The 17,808-nt window shown below is 40.0% G+C and overlaps 1 protein-coding gene across 1 annotated transcript in view; it reads right to left on the reverse strand.

The window, feature by feature from the left end:
• Positions 1-17,808, reverse strand: part of UST (uronyl 2-sulfotransferase) — an 813,325-nt gene that overhangs the window by 350,357 nt on the left and 445,160 nt on the right. The window contains exon 3 of the mRNA XM_069235183.1: positions 17,098-17,253. Within this exon, the coding sequence (XP_069091284.1) occupies positions 17,098-17,253 (156 nt within the window). The remainder of the gene's footprint in view (positions 1-17,097; positions 17,254-17,808) is intronic.

The following is a 17,808-nucleotide window of genomic DNA, read 5'->3' on the forward strand; positions in this document are numbered from 1 at the left end:
CATAAAACGTAACATAGAGTTTCAACTTGAGGGGCTACCGCTTTCCCACAGTTGCAAATCTCCTAAAAAAACTGTAACTGAACGACAATGTGAGTACCCACTCAGGAACCACTGGCAGGTATGGACTGTTATTATTGCAGGCTAAGTCCAGCTGAGCTGTGTTTTCACCCTTCCTGAGGAGAATACCTGTTGTTATCAACATGATAAGTCAATGTCAAGATGGTGGTTTCCTTTGAGATTTTCTATACTGCATACATACATAATCCCAACCCCTAGATGAGGGCACAGGTTTAAGCGCCCATATTTGTTCCCAGTATAGTTTAGGGAATGAGGGCCTGTACTAGAGCAAAGGGTGTGCTGAAGGTAGTGTAATGTATATTTTTTTAGTAAATTATGAAGGAAGGTCTTAATTTTATTAAAGACAAAGTGGTGACTATTATGATTTTCTTTTCTTGTTTAATTTCTATAGCAGCAATCAAGACAGAACAACTACAAATCCCAAAAAGTCAAACGAACGTGGCCAATGGGAAGAAATACGTAGTCAATAGTAATTGCACCAATCATGGGCTGGAAGACCCCTTATTACTCATCTTGACTGTGAACAGCCCTCTTTTCTTGTGCGAGATTTAGAAAGTAACAAATAATGGAAAAATGGAGCAAAAAATGCAAACTGCCATAACAACAGACATAATTTCTTGTAAAAAGTTCACAAATGCAGGCGTGGATTTTGATAAAACCAGGACGTCTGGCTGCAGATTGTTGCACCAAAATATTGGAGCTGCGGGAATTCCCATATGAACCAGAAGAAGGTCCTTAGGAAGAAGCCTGTGAAGGAGTCGATGATGCTGTTAGGGAGGGAGAAAAATAATTGATCAGAAACTGTTGAGGCAGGATAATACTCACCTCCATGTCTTTATTAAAATTAAGACTTTCCTTCATAATTTACTAGGAAAATCTACATTTTTTGGCAAGACTGGAGGCTCATTTATGCTTGTTTAAAGTGAATTAATCACAGTTAGAAAGAGGTGTGTTGTACAGATTAACAGTAAAACACTTTTAAAACATTATCATTACACCAGTCAGCCGTTCTGAGAATGTCCTCGAGCCAGGAACCAGCCCAGAAAGCTCTGGAAGCCGTAACTCCCCTGGAAAAATGGGCTCCAAAGGAGGAGGTATCGATGCCTGCCAAGAACATAACCCACTTAATCCAATGAGCAGAATTTGGTGAGGAAGCAGGTTTGTAAGGTTACGTGAAGAATAAGGAGTTGGGATGCTGAGGAAGTTCTCAAATCAGCTGTCATTTGCTCATGTATCTTCAGACATTGACCTATACATAGTTCAGGAAAATAGAGATAAAATACTGGTGATAGATTAGTCTTAGTACGTCTATGAATATTAAATAAGACCTCTGTTGGGGTAAAATGGTGAGCCATGTTATCAAGGGCCCTAACATCTGAATATTGTTTGAAAGAAAAAAGGCATAGCAACATGGAGAGTTTAGCAGATAAACTTTTCAAAGTAAGCATTGTATTATCTGGCCAGGATAAGAACAGATTTAATACATCATTGACACCCCACAAGGAACTATATTTTGGTAGAGGAGGATTAGAAAATGTTACTCCTTTAACAGGCGGCAGACCAATGGATGTTCACCAACAGGTTTTCCATTGAAGTAAGGGTATGAAGATTAAATGTCTGACCTATACAGATTGATAGTGCGGTAAGTCTTTCCTTTATTAGCTTCAGCAACAAGGAAATTAACAATAAAGGTTACATCGTCTGAAAGGGAATCAATATGTTTTTCAATGCACCAGTTATGCCATAAGGGCCATGCTGATCTGTGTGCCTTTTGTGTTCCTGGAGCCCAAGATTGTTCAATGAAGTTTGAAGCTTCTGCTGAAATAGAAGTGATTGGCTGGGAATCCCTGATATTTTCCACGCTGAGAGGGTAAGGAGATTCGCTGAAATTAAGTTGTAAGGCAGGCCGAGGGGATTGGAAAGGAAGTCTGGAAAGGAAGGGAGCAGAAAAGGGAAGTTTATTGACAGCTCAAGGAGGGCAGGGAACCACACTTTGGTTTGCCAAAAAGGGGCTATGAGAACCACCACTGCTCGTTGACATCTTACCTGAGCTATTAATCTGTTTATCATGAAGAATGGAGGGAAAGCATAATTGAGAGAAATTGACTAGTCCTGAAAGAAGGCATTGAAGGCTAACGCTAAGGGATTTGGTCGCCAACTGAAGAACTGGGGAAGTTGAGCGTTGAGACGAGACGCAAATAGATCTATCTGGAAAGGGCCCCATTTCTGATGAATATCTTGAATATTTTGGGATGGAATCTCCAATCGTTTGATTCTTGAAGATATCGAGAATACCAATCTGCCACTTAGTTTAGATTGCCCAGTAAGTGTTGTGCATGAACCGAAATTCTGTTTTGGAGACAAAACTCCCAAAACCCTTTCGCTAATTCCGCTAAAGGTTTGGATTTTGTGCCTCCCAAATGATTGATATAGCAGACCGCTGATATGTTGTCCATCCTGAGAAGAACCGAACAACAAACTCTATCTTTTGCTAGGCTTTTTATCGCAAAGGAGCTAGCAAGCATCTCTAAACAGTTGATATGCAATTTTGACTTCTCTAGAGACCATGTACCCCCAGACGAGACTGGAGCACACCGGACACCCCAGCTGGAACAGCTTGCATCTGATTCTAATTCAAGATCTGGGGCTGATGCATAGTTCTGCTGTTCCGGGCGTCTAAATGGTTTATTCACCATTGTAATTCTGCACGATATTCTTGGTCTAGGGAAATAATGTCTGAGCAAGCGAGACCCTTTTGAAGATTACGTATCTTTAGTCTTTGAAGGGCCCGGTAATGAAGTGGACCTGGAAAAATGTCCTGAATTGAGGAAGATAGAAGGCCTACTATTCTTGCTAGGGATCTGATGGCTATAAGCGATTTTCATAAAGTTTGAAGAATCCCTGATTTTATGGATTTTACTGGGGGAAGATGCAGAGTAGCGGAGTCAGAATCAACTAGGAAACCTATAAACTCTGTTTCAAAATTTGTTGAACTGGAACCAGAGAAGACGTTTTGTCGTTGATGATAAAGCTGAGATCTGACATAAGAGAACAAGCTAACTGGACATGAGATGGAGAAGAAGAAAGGTTCTGGTTCATGATGAGAATATCGTCCAAGTAAATGATTAACCTGACTACTTGAGCTCTGAAAAAAGCTATAACCGGCTTCATGAGCTTTGTCCGCGGTAATCCACTGCCATTTTGGTAGAAACAGTAACAGACGAACTCCTACAGTATGAAGGCCAGAAAGGTGTCTTACCGGGTTGAGAGGAATATCGGAAACTCCTGTTGCCTTTGATGAGGATACCACAGCTTCTCCGAGGGTAGAACAGTGGTCTATATTCCTGATAAGAGGTGTTGTATGCACCACAGGAACCCTGGTTGTTGTATGAACAGCCGGCAAAGCGGCTCCTGCCTCTGCTGGCCTTGACAAAAACCCAACTGGAGAACATCTTCTTAAGAAATTGTTGGGCTTTGTCCAAAGAAGTGAAAGTTGCCACATATGTACTAAGTTCCTTTATGAAGGAATCCCATAATAGGAGACCTTCCCCCTTGATGCCAGGATCCGTGACAGCCAGATTCACAAGTTTGGGGTCAAGCTTGAGCAGGAGACCTCTTCTGCACTCGTGCATGATCACTTTGTTGGCATTACCCAGAAGACATATGGCACGCTGAACCCATATACACAAGTCAACTGGGTTAATGGGAGAATTATCCAACGAGCTACTTCGGCCAAATACAAAATGCAGGTCAACAGCCTCACAATGTCTAAGAGTTTATCCTGGCATGTGGACTATGCCTTATCCACACCTTTGCAGGGATCCTTACCAAACTTGGTAAAAAAGGTAAGAAAGGAAGGGTCAATGGAAGGAGTAACAGTTATTTTTGACTGCAGGGAAGGACGCAGGCACTCCGATCTTAATTTTGCCCTGGTCTGTTTGTCCAGGGGAGTGCTTAGTCTTGAAGCCACATACTCTCCAACATGGTCTGCAGGAAAACATTCTGTGGAGTGTGGATAATGTATACCATTTGGGTCAAACATAGGGACCCCTTCAGCATCAGTAATTGTTAGAGGTTTGGAAGCCTCTTGAGCTGAAAGTTTTGCTTTCTTAGGACGGGGGGACAAGTCCCCATTATCATTATGGGATTTACCTTTGTCCGAATCAGCATCTTGTACGTCATCATCGGTATCCAGAATGTTAGAAATAACAATAGGAGAGGACATATGCTTGGATTTTGACATACATTTGTGAAGCAATTTATTTTTTAATATCCCTTCCCTTAAGGGAGGTCTATGAGGAGCCATGTCCTCTACCTTTTGTGTGGAACCCTCACCAACCAATAATGCCACCTTGGGAATTTTTTTAGAGAAAGGACGTTTTCTGCTATCCCCCACAGACTGGGACAAAATCGTCTTAGACACCAAGTTTGTTACTGAATTTTCCAAATGTTTTGATAATTTGTCCAGCGAAGCAGAGACTGCCGGCTCCACAGAACTTTGAGTAAAGTCACTCAAGTTATCTTTAATAGCCTCCTCCTACTCATTCAGGGCATGTGAATAGGAGAACTATCAATCTCCATGTTAATCGATTTGCCAAACTGTAATATTAAATAGTGGCAGGCCGTGAAGGGGTTAATTCCCTCAACCAGAGGAAACAACTAGCTTAACTCCACCTATGGGTGAAGAAAAGGGAGGGTCCAGCAAGGGAAAGGCAAGGGAAATGAAAGGAAACCTTCCAGTGTTGGAATATGCCAGTGGCAGTGGCTGGAGTAGCAGCAAAGCCGATCCAAGTAAGTTATAACATTCACAGGCAGAAGCAGAAGCAGAAGAGCTTGATGTTTCTCTCAACTGTTGCTGAATATGGCGACCGTGGGGTGAGGGCAAAGTCAAAGCTTTAGGAAAAAATGAAGAGCATGCACGGCATGAGCGTTAGACATTGCGGCTACAAGCCGGCTGTAAAGAAACGAGGGACAGAAACCACGCGACAAGAGAAACTCACATAAGCAATTAAACAGTAAATTACATGGTAAATTAAGCAATAAATAACCAACGTATTCCGAAAATATACTTATCTTGACTATGAGCAGCAAGAAAAGAGGGCTGTTCACAGTCAAGATAAGTAAAATGGTGTCTTCAGGCCCATGATTGGTGCATTACTAGGGAAAACAGATTTCTTCCCAATGGCCACGTTCATTTTCCTTTTGGGATTTGTAGTTTTTCTGTCTTGACTGCTGCTATAGAAATTAAACAAGAAAAAAAAGCATAATATGGGCCTCCGGTCTTGCCATAAAATTCTATTTGAATAAATATATTCAAAAGTAAATATTGACATATTGAAATGCCACTCTGTATGCCTATTTTATATTGAGGGCTCTTCCATCTGATTGAGGAAAATTAGAAAGGGATGTGTGGAATGCTTGAACTAAACTCAGCCACTAGTAATTTGTTGGGACCGTATTCCAGTCCATTATTTTTTGGCCACCATGTCCCTCCGATTAGGCCTCATCAGCAAAAAGCAGATTGAGTTCAATGGCACAGTGAGCATGGAGCCCATGTCTAGGCATTATCATCGCACTCGGGGTGTTACACTTAGGTCATGCTATTCTCGCAGGAGATAGAGGGGATGTTGACTGACTGGGAAAACAGCAATGCCTTGTATAATACTTCGTCTTAGAGGCTGGAACCCTATCTACTCTTGTGTTCAAGAGCAAATTCCATAGGACCCCCCCACCACCACCATCACCCCACCCCCAAATCTGGGCTGCACAGTCATCAGGATTTCAAGCTAACATAGAAATTATTAATATACATAGCAGTCGCTTTCATTTTGTTTATTTTGAATTCACTTTAATTTTTCAAACTTAGGAATGATAAAATAGATCTATTTTACCTGATCTACATATTTAGCTACCGAAACAGTCCATTCAAGTTTTTATCAGGGCAGTACGGCAGTTTTTTAGCGTCGGAAAAGCCTTTGATCTCACAGAAATTCTTTCAGACAAACCAGTGTTTAATCTGTATGAAACACTTCATTTGTTTAAAAAGAGTGCCACCCACTGCATTAGCACCAGGCTCACTTAATTTATAATTTTGAAGATGGGTTACTACTTCGCAAACGTGATGATATCCCATCTGCCTCATTGTGAGTGAATTATATCCAATGGCACATATAATAGGGTGGACAGGATAGCTGTCACGTTTGTGACAGAATAACCCATTCACCTAAATGAGGCCCATATTTCAGGTCTATCACAATCTACAGCGCTTCTTTGATCCTCGACTAGGGTTCTAGAATTAGAATGATGGAAATGTCAATGCAATAAATACAATTGCAATGAATACATTGCATTTTGAGATTTGTTTCAAATTACCAGCTTTCCTCAGTTATGCATAGGTGAATTGATTCCAATGTGTTTCTTGTATGGTATGATTAATTTGTTCAGTGGTGTTTGTCATTTGTGTGCTAATATAAGTATTAGTATTTGTAATAGAAAACAAACTGCAAGTACCAGAATTCAATACAAAAATACCAAAATATGTAACCTAACACACACTGGTCAACTCAAGAGACTGGTATTTGTATAGGACGGATTTTTAAATCTATTAGTGGACAGGTTGATTTACCAACCACATGGCTGAATGTTTCAATTGGAAGTAGGTAGGAAGAAGTGGATTGTTTTCACCTCTAGGTGTGCGGTAGGCTCTCGGACAATGTTGTGTGCCACTGCTTCACAGTACTTATGCCACATTAGAAGTGCCATTCTTGAAATACAAATGTCTGTGTGTCATCCGCGGCCTACAGTGTTTAAGAGTTTTGTGATACTTCCTCTTAGTGGTTGGAAGCCTGCCCACTCTCATGTTTATGAGTGCAAGTTCAAAAACATCCAAAGTCTGGCCTGCACAATCTTCAAACATTCAGGCTAACACAGAAATAAATACTAAATATACTTTTCAGAGATTTTCATTGTATTTTTAATTCAATTTTCTTCTTGAAATTTGTGTATTGTGAGACAGATCCATAAAGTCGCAGAAGTAGGAATATTATTGATTCCTTCCTCCTATCATTGCTCCACCAAGGACCTATGGATAAATTATCCGATTGATATTAGCTAGTTTTATCTACAATGCAGCTCACTGACCTAGGCCTAGTGAAAGTGCCAGTTATTGTCCAAATCCCAAGAGAATGTGTCACTCTCACATCCTTCCGTAGTTGCTGGCATCTTCTTTCCAGTGGTTGGTGGACTTGCAGGAGGGCTGACAGCCTCTCAGGTTCATGTGAGGTGGCTGGATCGGTCATTGTTTATTTTTACCAGTGGATGTGCTACAACCTCACACTACACCCATATATTGCCTTTGGTAGGGAAGCGCTGCCTGGCAAGCTTTTCAGGAGTGAGTGTATGAGGCTGGCTGGCTCTTGGAAATGTGAGACGTGACTGGCCCGGTCACCGATTATTTTCATCAGTGGTGCTGCAGTGACCATCACACATCTCAGAACACCCGTACTGTATTCAGAGGAGAGATGCTGCCCGACTACACATGGATGACAGCATGCCAGTGTTAGCGCTTCAGACCTTAATAAGTAAACTTACAAGGGAAGGCGAATAGGTTGATGCATTTAAGATGTTCCCACCATAGATCCAGTACATGCAGATCAATAATCAATAACCAATCAGTAACTTCAATAATCAATGATTATCAGTAGCATTAGTGATCAATTGGAGTCAGTAATTATCACACACCACGACCTTTCAGTCATGAATAACTACACCTTTTAGTAAAAGTTAGAATATTTTATTTCCCTATATTAACAATGCTAATGTCACGTAAAATAATCTCAAAATCAAATGATAAACATACAGAAACATCACTGGCTGTCCAAACCTGCGAAATAAACATAATCTAATCAATGCTTGAACAACTACACATTCTAAGGTTACAGTGTAAATTAGTAACAAGAACAATTGTGCAAACGATATCACATACATTTATTCAGCAAAGGAAAGACATTGACTATTACTCTATATAGCAGGCTTTCATTAGTGAGGATCCTCATCTAACACCAGATTAGCATTAGCATGTTGGGCTTCTTTTAAAACAATTTAGGGGGTTATACTAACTTTGGAGGAGGTGTTAATCCGTCCCAAAAGTGACGGAAAAGTGACGGATTTACCACCAGCCGTATTACGAGTCCATTATATCCTATGGAACTCGTAATACGGCTGGTGGTATATCCGTCACTTTACCGTCACTTTTGGGACGGATTAACACTCCTCCAAAGTTAGAATAACCCCCTTAGTCAACACAAATTTAGAAAACATCTAACTACGGCTCTATCAAAATAGTTGAGTTAGTACCTAGAAATAAAAAGCAAATGGGCATAACAAAACACATGTGTAACGGTCTACCTCTCCTCTATTGGATCGGCAAGCTAAGATAGTCTTCATCATCAGGACATCAGTTTGATCAGCAAGGCATCAGGACTCAGCATCAAAGTTCAGGAAATGCAAAGTCTTTAAACATTGAAGTAAAGCACGTCTCTTATCATGACGCTCAAGAAATTATGAAGGTGGCAAAAAGGCAATGGCAACTTCTTCTCAGCGTAGTCCGGTTAAGTTAGATTTCCTAAAACCACTTCCCAAGTCCTGACTGGTCAAGGGATCGCATGTTCACACTTCGTCCAATAAAATTAAAATATCAAATCTATAAGTTCTAGTAGTACTCGGTTCACATGTCGCTGATTGCCTTTTCTTGTAATGTCCTCATCATCTGGGTCCTCAGGTAACAATATTGTTGCAGCTCATACTCCAGTCAGTGCCTCTATTCTCCTCCTGAGGAAGTCAGTCTTACACACATTACACTTATAATGTTACATTTTACAAGAACAGCATCTTCTAGCAAGCGGTTATCATGAGAAAGACTTTTAGCTACAAGCACATTTGGTCAGCACAGTGGAAAATTACAATTTGAATTCTCTAAGCAGACATTTTATTAATCGGTTCAGAAATACAGCTTGACATGAGGCCGTGCACCTAGGACAAGGCCTTCGCTAAGTAAAGGCCTACAATTATTAAAGTTAATACATAATACATAACCCTTAATTTGACATATTACTACATTAATCACAATAATCCATTTATAAGTACACTTTGTGAACGTTGGCGGCCACTCACATGGACACCTTTTCAAATGCGTGCATTATTTTTCTCTATATTAATACATTTTCTATGCAAATGCATTACTCAGAATACATGAATATTCATTAATATTTTTGCGAAAACCTGCTTTAGCACCAGCATGGCAATAAAGACACGCTTTCTCAGTATGCCTTATTAGTGTGCTTGAATCGTGTAGGTTGCAGTCACACTCACAAATATGAAAGCATCCCATTTCCCAAAAACAAGTGCAAATTATCATCTTCAGCGACCACTGGCTAAAGTTAAGAGCTGAAGCATATCGAAGGAAATTTGCTAGAATATGCTAACGAGAGTTACAAGTGGAAATAACTGGCACACATAAGCAACATATTAAGTATATTGTATGTTCTGTAAACCATTGTTGATATTTTAGTGTAAACATGGAAAATATGAGTTAAAGGCCAAGTGTTATACTGTTTTTACTACCACATTTAGTTTAGTGAAAGACTATGACTTATGCCTTGAAAGTAATATTAGTTTTCAGCCCATTCCTCCCCAGAAAAAAAAGTATGTCCTCTTAGCAGTTTGACAGAATAACTGCATTGTTCTACTCTGACACCTTTATACAGTTAACATCCCAAACCTCATGCCATTATTATTAAAGGCCATAAGCTACTAAGTAACTTTCCATACTAGTCTATCAAAAAAGGCATAAAGGACCAGAGACCTCAGCAGCCTTGCCGCTTTCGTGTGTAGCCTATCAATCTTCTTGATCTCAGAGATCTCTGTAAGTATTAGGCATGCTGCAGAGAATACAGAACTCAGCAACCACATCCATAAATCTCTTACTGCAAACCCACACTCTTCAAACGATGCACACTGAATGTATCACCCTGTTGCCTTATCATAAATAATTATAATGCGAAGTCTTTGTGTGATATATTCATCCTGTTGGCCCTGATCACCCTCATTTTCCTGACTGATAGTGATGGTTACTGATGCTGACTGTGCCCTAGGCTCTGCTAACCAGGCCCAGGGTGAGTGCTCCATTTAAAAGGTATATGGTAATCACACCTAATTATAACTGACTCTGACAACCTACCTATAAGTCCCTAGTATATTGTAGGGCATGTAGGTCTAGGGACCCCAGTGGAGTCAAGGCACTTATGGATACACTGCTGTGGTGTCTGGTGCCCTTTTAAAGGCAGCCCTGCCTTGCTGGCTGTTTTTGAAAATAAAAATATGTTCCATTTTTACTTTGGAATACAATGTACTTCCAAAATCTTAAATGACCTTATTTTTACATATAAGTCACCACTAAGGTCTACCTTAAGTGCCTCAAGAGTGGGGCGCAGTGTAATCATAAGCAGGGACATTCTAAAAGTTGTTTTATAAACCATCGTGAGGGAAAAAACGGCCAGTTTTGTTTTTCCCATGGTAGTGCATTAGCACCATAGGCTAACATGAGGAGGCTTATTTTAAATAAAGTCTTACTTTTGATAGGAGTGAGCTAAAATATTATTCAAGGCATCAAATTAATCGTTAGAATAAATCCAACAACTTGCCAATGTTAGATTTATTATAGCTATTACAGCGAAAAGTTTTAGAACTCTTTTCTAAAGTTACCTAAAATCTGTCTTGTAGTAGCTGTTCCTCATTGGTCAGCCTTTGACAGGCTGAGCCAAGATACCTTATTGAGGTGTGAAGTGGCCTGGGCTGAGACAAAGGAACCATCTGGTGGGAAGAGAACTGCAGCAGCAGATGCCAGAACAAGAAAGAGCCTGGGTGGCCAAACTGGCCTTCAAAAGAGGAAAATATGTCACCCTGCACCCCATTGGTAAGGAGTGTTTCCCTGCTTGCCAGCCCAGAAGCCCAAATAAAAGTGGATGATCTGCCCAGCAACTCAATCTATGCTGGAAGAAATCCGTAGAAGAAGGACTGTCCTGCTGAATTCCTGAACTACACCCACAGGGACTGCACTCACCAAGACTGTGCCTGCTGCACACTCTGTGCTTCACCACAAAAATGACTTTGCCTTGCTTCTAAAGATTCAGGAGTGGACTTCCTGTAAGCAACAGGTACAAAGAAGCTACCAAGAGTCCCCTGCATCAAGTCCTGCAAAAACAGCCCACCTGACTAGTGGACATTTAAGGATTTAACCAGGTGCATTGAAGAACTTTTAGTCCCAACTCACAGCTTCTGGAACCTTGTATCATGTTTGAGGACACTTTAAGAAGATCCAGATGTTTGGAGAAGTGCGGAGCAATCTGAAAAATGCTCCATAAGGTGACTGACCCATTGTCGAGAATCAAGTCGGTTTTGTCGATCCGTGACATGGCTTGAATTTCAGGTTTGTTCCCTAAAGCTCTGGAGCTTTTTGCCATTGACGAGACCTTCAGGAGTTGACCAGGGCATTGCACTGAGCTAAGCCACTGTTGTCGAACCTCAAGGCGGCCTGTGGAGGAGATTTGCTCGACATCGAGAGAAAATGCTCGAAAAAACTGTATTATGATCTCCATAGGCTATAATGGGATCGTAATACGGTGGGCTGTACATTTGTGACAGAGTAACCCCCTCCCTCAAACTCCAAATCAAGACCTAAGTCTTGATTTCCATTGTGGTCAGCATCAAACTTTGAATTTGTCCTGGTAAGGCTCTACCAGATGTCCAAGGTTGGTGCTTTTTAAGCACTGGAAAACAATTTTTTTGATTTGAGCTTTGAAAATTCAAATCTCCGTTTCCCTATATAGGATGTTTGTGGTTTTGGTGTCATTTTAAAGATAACATTTTTTCCTATCTTTATAAATTGGCGGGCGGAACGGAGAAGCGGCGGATGACCATGGCGGTAAGCGCCATGGTCATAATACTCAAAAAAAGACCGCCAGCCTGTTGGCGGTCTTACCGCCGCTTTAACACCATCCGCCAGGGTTGTAATGACCCCCATTGTCTCTTTTCAGGTCATGTTGATGCACAATCTATGCAGTATGCTAATTTACATTTGTACACTAAGGTAGTGGTTTTTAGCTTGTGGTCTGAGAAGTTCTGATGGTCTGTGATACCTACTTAAGGGGTTCACAACTGTTTTACAAAATTATATTAGAAGGAATATATTAAAGCATATAGAAATAAAGAAGTAAAATTGAAAATGTTAAACTTTTTTTCTCTATTTCACTGTGAAAAAATGAAATATTTCAAAATGTCAGTATTTGTTTGGGGTATACTTGTTTTTGTTCTTTTACTTAGGCCCTGATTTAGAAGCTAGGGGAGAGGAATGCTTCATCACAAATGTGACGGATATCCTGTCTGCCGTATTATGATCCCATTCTATCTAATGAGGATCATAATAAGGCGGAAGGGATATCTGTTACATTTGTGGCGGAGTATTTCCTCCACCAACTTCTAAATCAGACCCTTAGTGGTGGCCTCCGGGTTTCAGTAATGATTCTGTGAGGATCTATAAAAGTCAAAATGTTAAGGACCATTTTGCTAGGGGAATAGAGGTTTGTCTTCTTAAAGGTTTTTTTTCAGTTTCTAAATCCACCAGAATATAGCCTTGCCTAGTAAGAGGTCAAGGACTTTAACAAACCATATTAGGGTATCACCTTCCTGTTTGACCAGAAGCCACACTCCTCCTTTTCATGTAGCAGAGTAAATGTATAGGTATTCTCCTCTCCAAACCAAGTCTTGCGTGCAACATCTTTCTCTGATTACCTAGATGGGCAATGGTCTAGTGCTACCGGTGTGATAAGATTGTGTGGCAACCTTTATAACATGGCAAAGCAAACATTACTTTTTTATAATTGCTATTGTTATTACTTATTGGTTAGCATATTCAAATGAACAACAACCAAACTAATATAGTTGAAAAAAACTTGCCATTAGTACACGTTATTTTCAGATGATAACAAATTTCATGAGTTGATTAGACATAGGGGTGTGATAGGAAAAGGGTAGGGGAAGAAGGACACAACCCTACCTAGCACAGAATTCACAACATTTTTCAACACAAAAGGTACCCATTCCACACACCAGTACATATCATTGGTTTTCCATGTCACAGAGGTCATAAACGGACAAGCCTGGCATGTGAGACTTAACTACAAGCATTTATATGGTTTGTTGGACTGGCGGGAACAGAAGATCACATATAGGTGTTCCCCAGTTAGCCAAATTGTCTACTAATGAATCGTACCTTTGCAGTCTTGCCAAGAACCACTCATTGCGGGTTAAACTAAAATGTTAGTGGTGGTGCCTGCATTACTGCACTAAAATGCTTAGTCATGCATTTCTCAGACTCAGCAGTGCAACAAGTAGCTGCAGGAATCTCTCTAAATTATGGTATTTAAAAAAAGCAACCACAGGCAATTATGATCCAGGCCTATGTTGTAGAGACAGGACTAGTGGGTATGATGACAGCCTGGGCCTGACTAAGTTGTTGCTAAAAGAATAGTAGCCTGCTTTAAAAGTAGTACTGCCCGGTGGCAGGCAGTCTAGAACGGTACCAGAGGATCAGTCAGCTGAAGCTACTATTTGCCTGGCCTCTCCACTTCTACATTTGATTAGCTCGAAGACCCCCTGGTTGAGCATAACTTATAGTCATTGGGTGGCACTTGACTCTTGGCCCAGGTGTTTTAGTTCAATACTGGGAAAGTTAGGACTTAATATATGGCTCATGCTCATCTCAGGGGCATGGTCCAGGGCAGCTAGTCAATAGTGAAGGTTGTCACTGGTCCTTGGTATCTTGTTGCAAGCTGCAGTGCTTGGTTTTACTCGTGAGAAACCGTCACTCGTGCTGTCACACATTTAGCGGTATACTGTCACTCATATATACACCAAAATCGTCAAAATGTCACACCGAAGCAATGTGAAAACTTGCTAGCTATGCCTTAGTGTAAATTGCATATGTTTTTCATCTGCGATTGTGTATCTATCAATATCTGTTAACCAGTAATTCACTGTTGGGTCTTAAAGGCTAGGCCATTTCAATACTATCCTTCTCTTAGCCAACAGGATTGTGAACCTTGCAGCTTTCTTATGCATTATGATTGCATTTTAAAGGGAGTACCACCAAGTAAGCATGTCTTACCCATCAATAGGATGCTGCATATTATGAATATATGTCTGGGACAAATGGACATTTTCTGAACAATACCAGGATATTACACTCCTAAGGCTCCACTTTTGGGGCATGCATAACCCCAACTAGAGTCAGTTGTGTTAGGCATAAAATAGGTGTAGTGGATGCTGTATAACAGCTTTAAGTGAAATCAGTCATTATTTGAGTAACACTAACCCTCCATTCCTTAAGGGAAGCTCTTGCCCATAATCAGTCTCCCATATGCTCTTGATTTTGCAGTGGTTCTCCTGTCCAAGCAAGGACCCTGACTCTAGTCAGGGTAAAGGAGAATCACTCTCAGTTATCCTCCGCTCACCCCCTTGGTAGTTTGACACAAGAAGGCAGGCTTAACTTCAGTGTCTAGGCATTAAACCATTCACTGAAAGAAAAAAATATATATTCTGACCTCTGTTCAGTAATTTTGCACCAGCACATGGCTGCTTCCTCAGATTGATGTCTCAGCATGCCTCATGGAAGCTCCAGACTTGCCTGTGTGTATGATGTCCTATGGAACGATGGGTACACACCAGAGGTAGTGCAGCTCATTGAGAGAACCGAGACCTCTGAAAGGATGTGCAAAGTGGACAATTGGCCAGTGCCCAACTTTTCGAGGCCCACCTGGTAAGTCAACTTTCTCTCTAGCTCTTTTATGTGTATTTTTGTATCTAAACCGTTATTTATTAATTCAATATTGCTCTGTAGCATATGGCTTGAATTAGCAGAAAATTAGTAAACAAATTCACAGTTTCCACACGGGGGCCCCCAAAATATTTTTGGCTCGGGACCCTCAAAATCCTTAACATGACACTGAGAGAAAGCCCAAGGAAGCTGAGAAGTGAATTCAACTTGATCTTTGTGGCTATTGCATTCCCGTATTTTCAGACTGTGTATAGAAACCTAGGTTGTTCATAAATGCTTTATGGTCACTTCATTTAGGAGTGTTAATACTGTGAACGCTGAATTTATTACTACTGAATTTTATGTATTTTGTGTTAATTATTTCCATAGTACTTACTAATATAGAAAACAATGTGTGTCTTGGAAAATGTACCCACTTGAGTGGCCACCATTTATTACAAAGTGTCTTTATGAAGTGCTTATTAATATTAATTGAAGTGCCTGCATTAAGAAAATGTTGCAGTGTGTTATATTAATGATTACATGTTATGTATTTGCTTTTTAATTTTAGGCTTTAATGTAGCGAAGTTTGGGTCTAGTTTTGCACAGGCTCATATTAAGCTGCAATGTTTAATAAAATAGTGGGCATGTGTGTCCAGAAAAATTAATTTGTGTATTATTCACACTGTGTTGACCAAACGTAAGCAGATGTCTTTGAGTTTCTAATGAGAACTGCTTGCTAGAATATCTTATATTAAGTAATTGTTACACTGTATAGTTTGATGCATGAGACAGCGATGTTCCCAGGAGCTGACAATGGATGCACTGCCTGGAGTACGGGTAGATACAAAAAGGTTACCTGACAAGTTTGATGATGGCAAAAGGAGAAGAGGAACCAATCATCAACATGTGAAAGACAGTTTAGTTATATCTTAGATTTGAGGTGTAATCCTTAATCGACTGATTGTAAACATACGATTTCCTGACCAATGACAATGTGGGAAGTTCTTTAGATGATTCTAACTTAGCTCAACTGCACCGAGAGGAGCGCGTCTATTCCTACTTTGATTGCCTCCTTAGAGGGCTCATTCTCTTCTGATTAAGGATCTGAACGGTTCCAGATGATTTATTTCTATCCTTAACATTATTGCTTAAAATTCTGATGCTGAATGCTGATCCCTAGACCTTGCTTCTTAAATTGGTCAGATAGTTTAGAGTCCCCGTTTCTGAACCATTCCCTTTCACTGCTCGTTGCTGATGCTGACCGAACTGATATCCAACTGACGAAGATAATCGCAGCTTGCTGATCTGTACGAGAAGAGGTATAACAACATGCTGTTCATCTTGATGTGTTTGTTCTTTGTTTCTAGGTTCCAACTGCTATTTTGATAGAGCCATAGTCAGATGTTTTTATAAATTAACATTGGCCAAAATAGTTTTGTGTGAAGTCCAAACATGCTATTCTAATCAGAAGGTTAGTAAGGGAGAACCACAGAATGTTAACAATTTATTAATAACAACTGATGTTGTTCAGTTACTAAACCTAGATGTCTATTGCTCATTTATTCTTGCTACTGATTTGCACTGTGACTCTTGAATGTTTAGTGATCAATGCGTTAGCTAAATTGAGATTCTTTAGAAGATTTTGTCAACCAGTGTTGTTCTTATATGTTTATCAGCTGGTGTTGAGACTAATTTACGTGATATTAGCATTTTTATTATAGGGAAATAAACTTTTACATAAAGGTGTGGTTACTCATGACCAAATGGGTCATGTTATGTAGAGATTACTGACTCCAAAGAATATTTGATGATGTTTATTGATTATGATGACGTAATTGCTTATGGTGGAATCACTCTAAGCATAGACAAAAAGTCTATCAAACCTTTAACGTGTCCCCTTATAAATTAAACATCAAAGCCCAAATAAGGACCAACGCCCTAGCAATACCTCAGTATTGCCTCAACATTTCCATGAAAGTCTTCCATGCTTCCTTCTTGAATGCACACAGAAATAACATTCAAACATCTAGCTTGCTTAATTTCAAAAGCATTTCCTAATTTGCTCAACAGGTAATCTATCTGCTTACTTTATATTTTTAATGTAATAGACAAAATCGGTTTCGTATTGTTCCGCCGTAATAACTTACCTGTTCGCTTTTGGTCAACCTGGTTTTGTTATGAATTTCTGATGTCACTAAGTTAAAACCATGCTTCTCGGACAGGATTCTCAAAAGCAAAACCACGGTTCGACTTCCACACTTGCCAACTCTGTTGTACACTACTTGACTAGGAAAAGGGAGTACCTAGAGAAAAATACAAAGATGCCTGTAAGGAAATAGTTTGTCAATGTGGTTTTATATCGATGTTCAACATACCTTTTCAATAATACAGAACCTGGAAAACAGAAATATGTTGGCTAAAAGGAATTAATAATGTGATATCAGAAAAGATACATGTCCATGTTTTCAAAAAAAGATCAGAGTCTGATGTATGTTTAATATAATGTCAACGTACAATAAACCTTTTAAAGTTATAGCCTAGAAAGCAGATATTCAAGCACAGTCTTAAGTCGTTCTTGCACAACATATGCTGTAATTGGCTGAGCTTCTATTTGGCCATTCGTATTTTCCCTGGACATTTAGCTGGAATTTACTTCCTCAAACAAAGAGTTTACCACATTGAGAGTTGAGTTGCCATTCCGCCAATGCAACCGAGAGTAACATGGTCTGCTAGATATAGCACTTGGGCCCCGATGTACGACTCAAATTTGCAGTTGCAAAACACAAATTTCACCTTTTGTGACCGCAAAATGACCTTTTCCAACGTACTGTCCCTATTTTGCGAGCCTGCGTGCAAAT

This window comes from Pleurodeles waltl, chromosome 5 (genome assembly GCF_031143425.1).
Source record: "Pleurodeles waltl isolate 20211129_DDA chromosome 5, aPleWal1.hap1.20221129, whole genome shotgun sequence".
Taxonomy (NCBI): Eukaryota; Metazoa; Chordata; class Amphibia; order Caudata; family Salamandridae; genus Pleurodeles; species Pleurodeles waltl.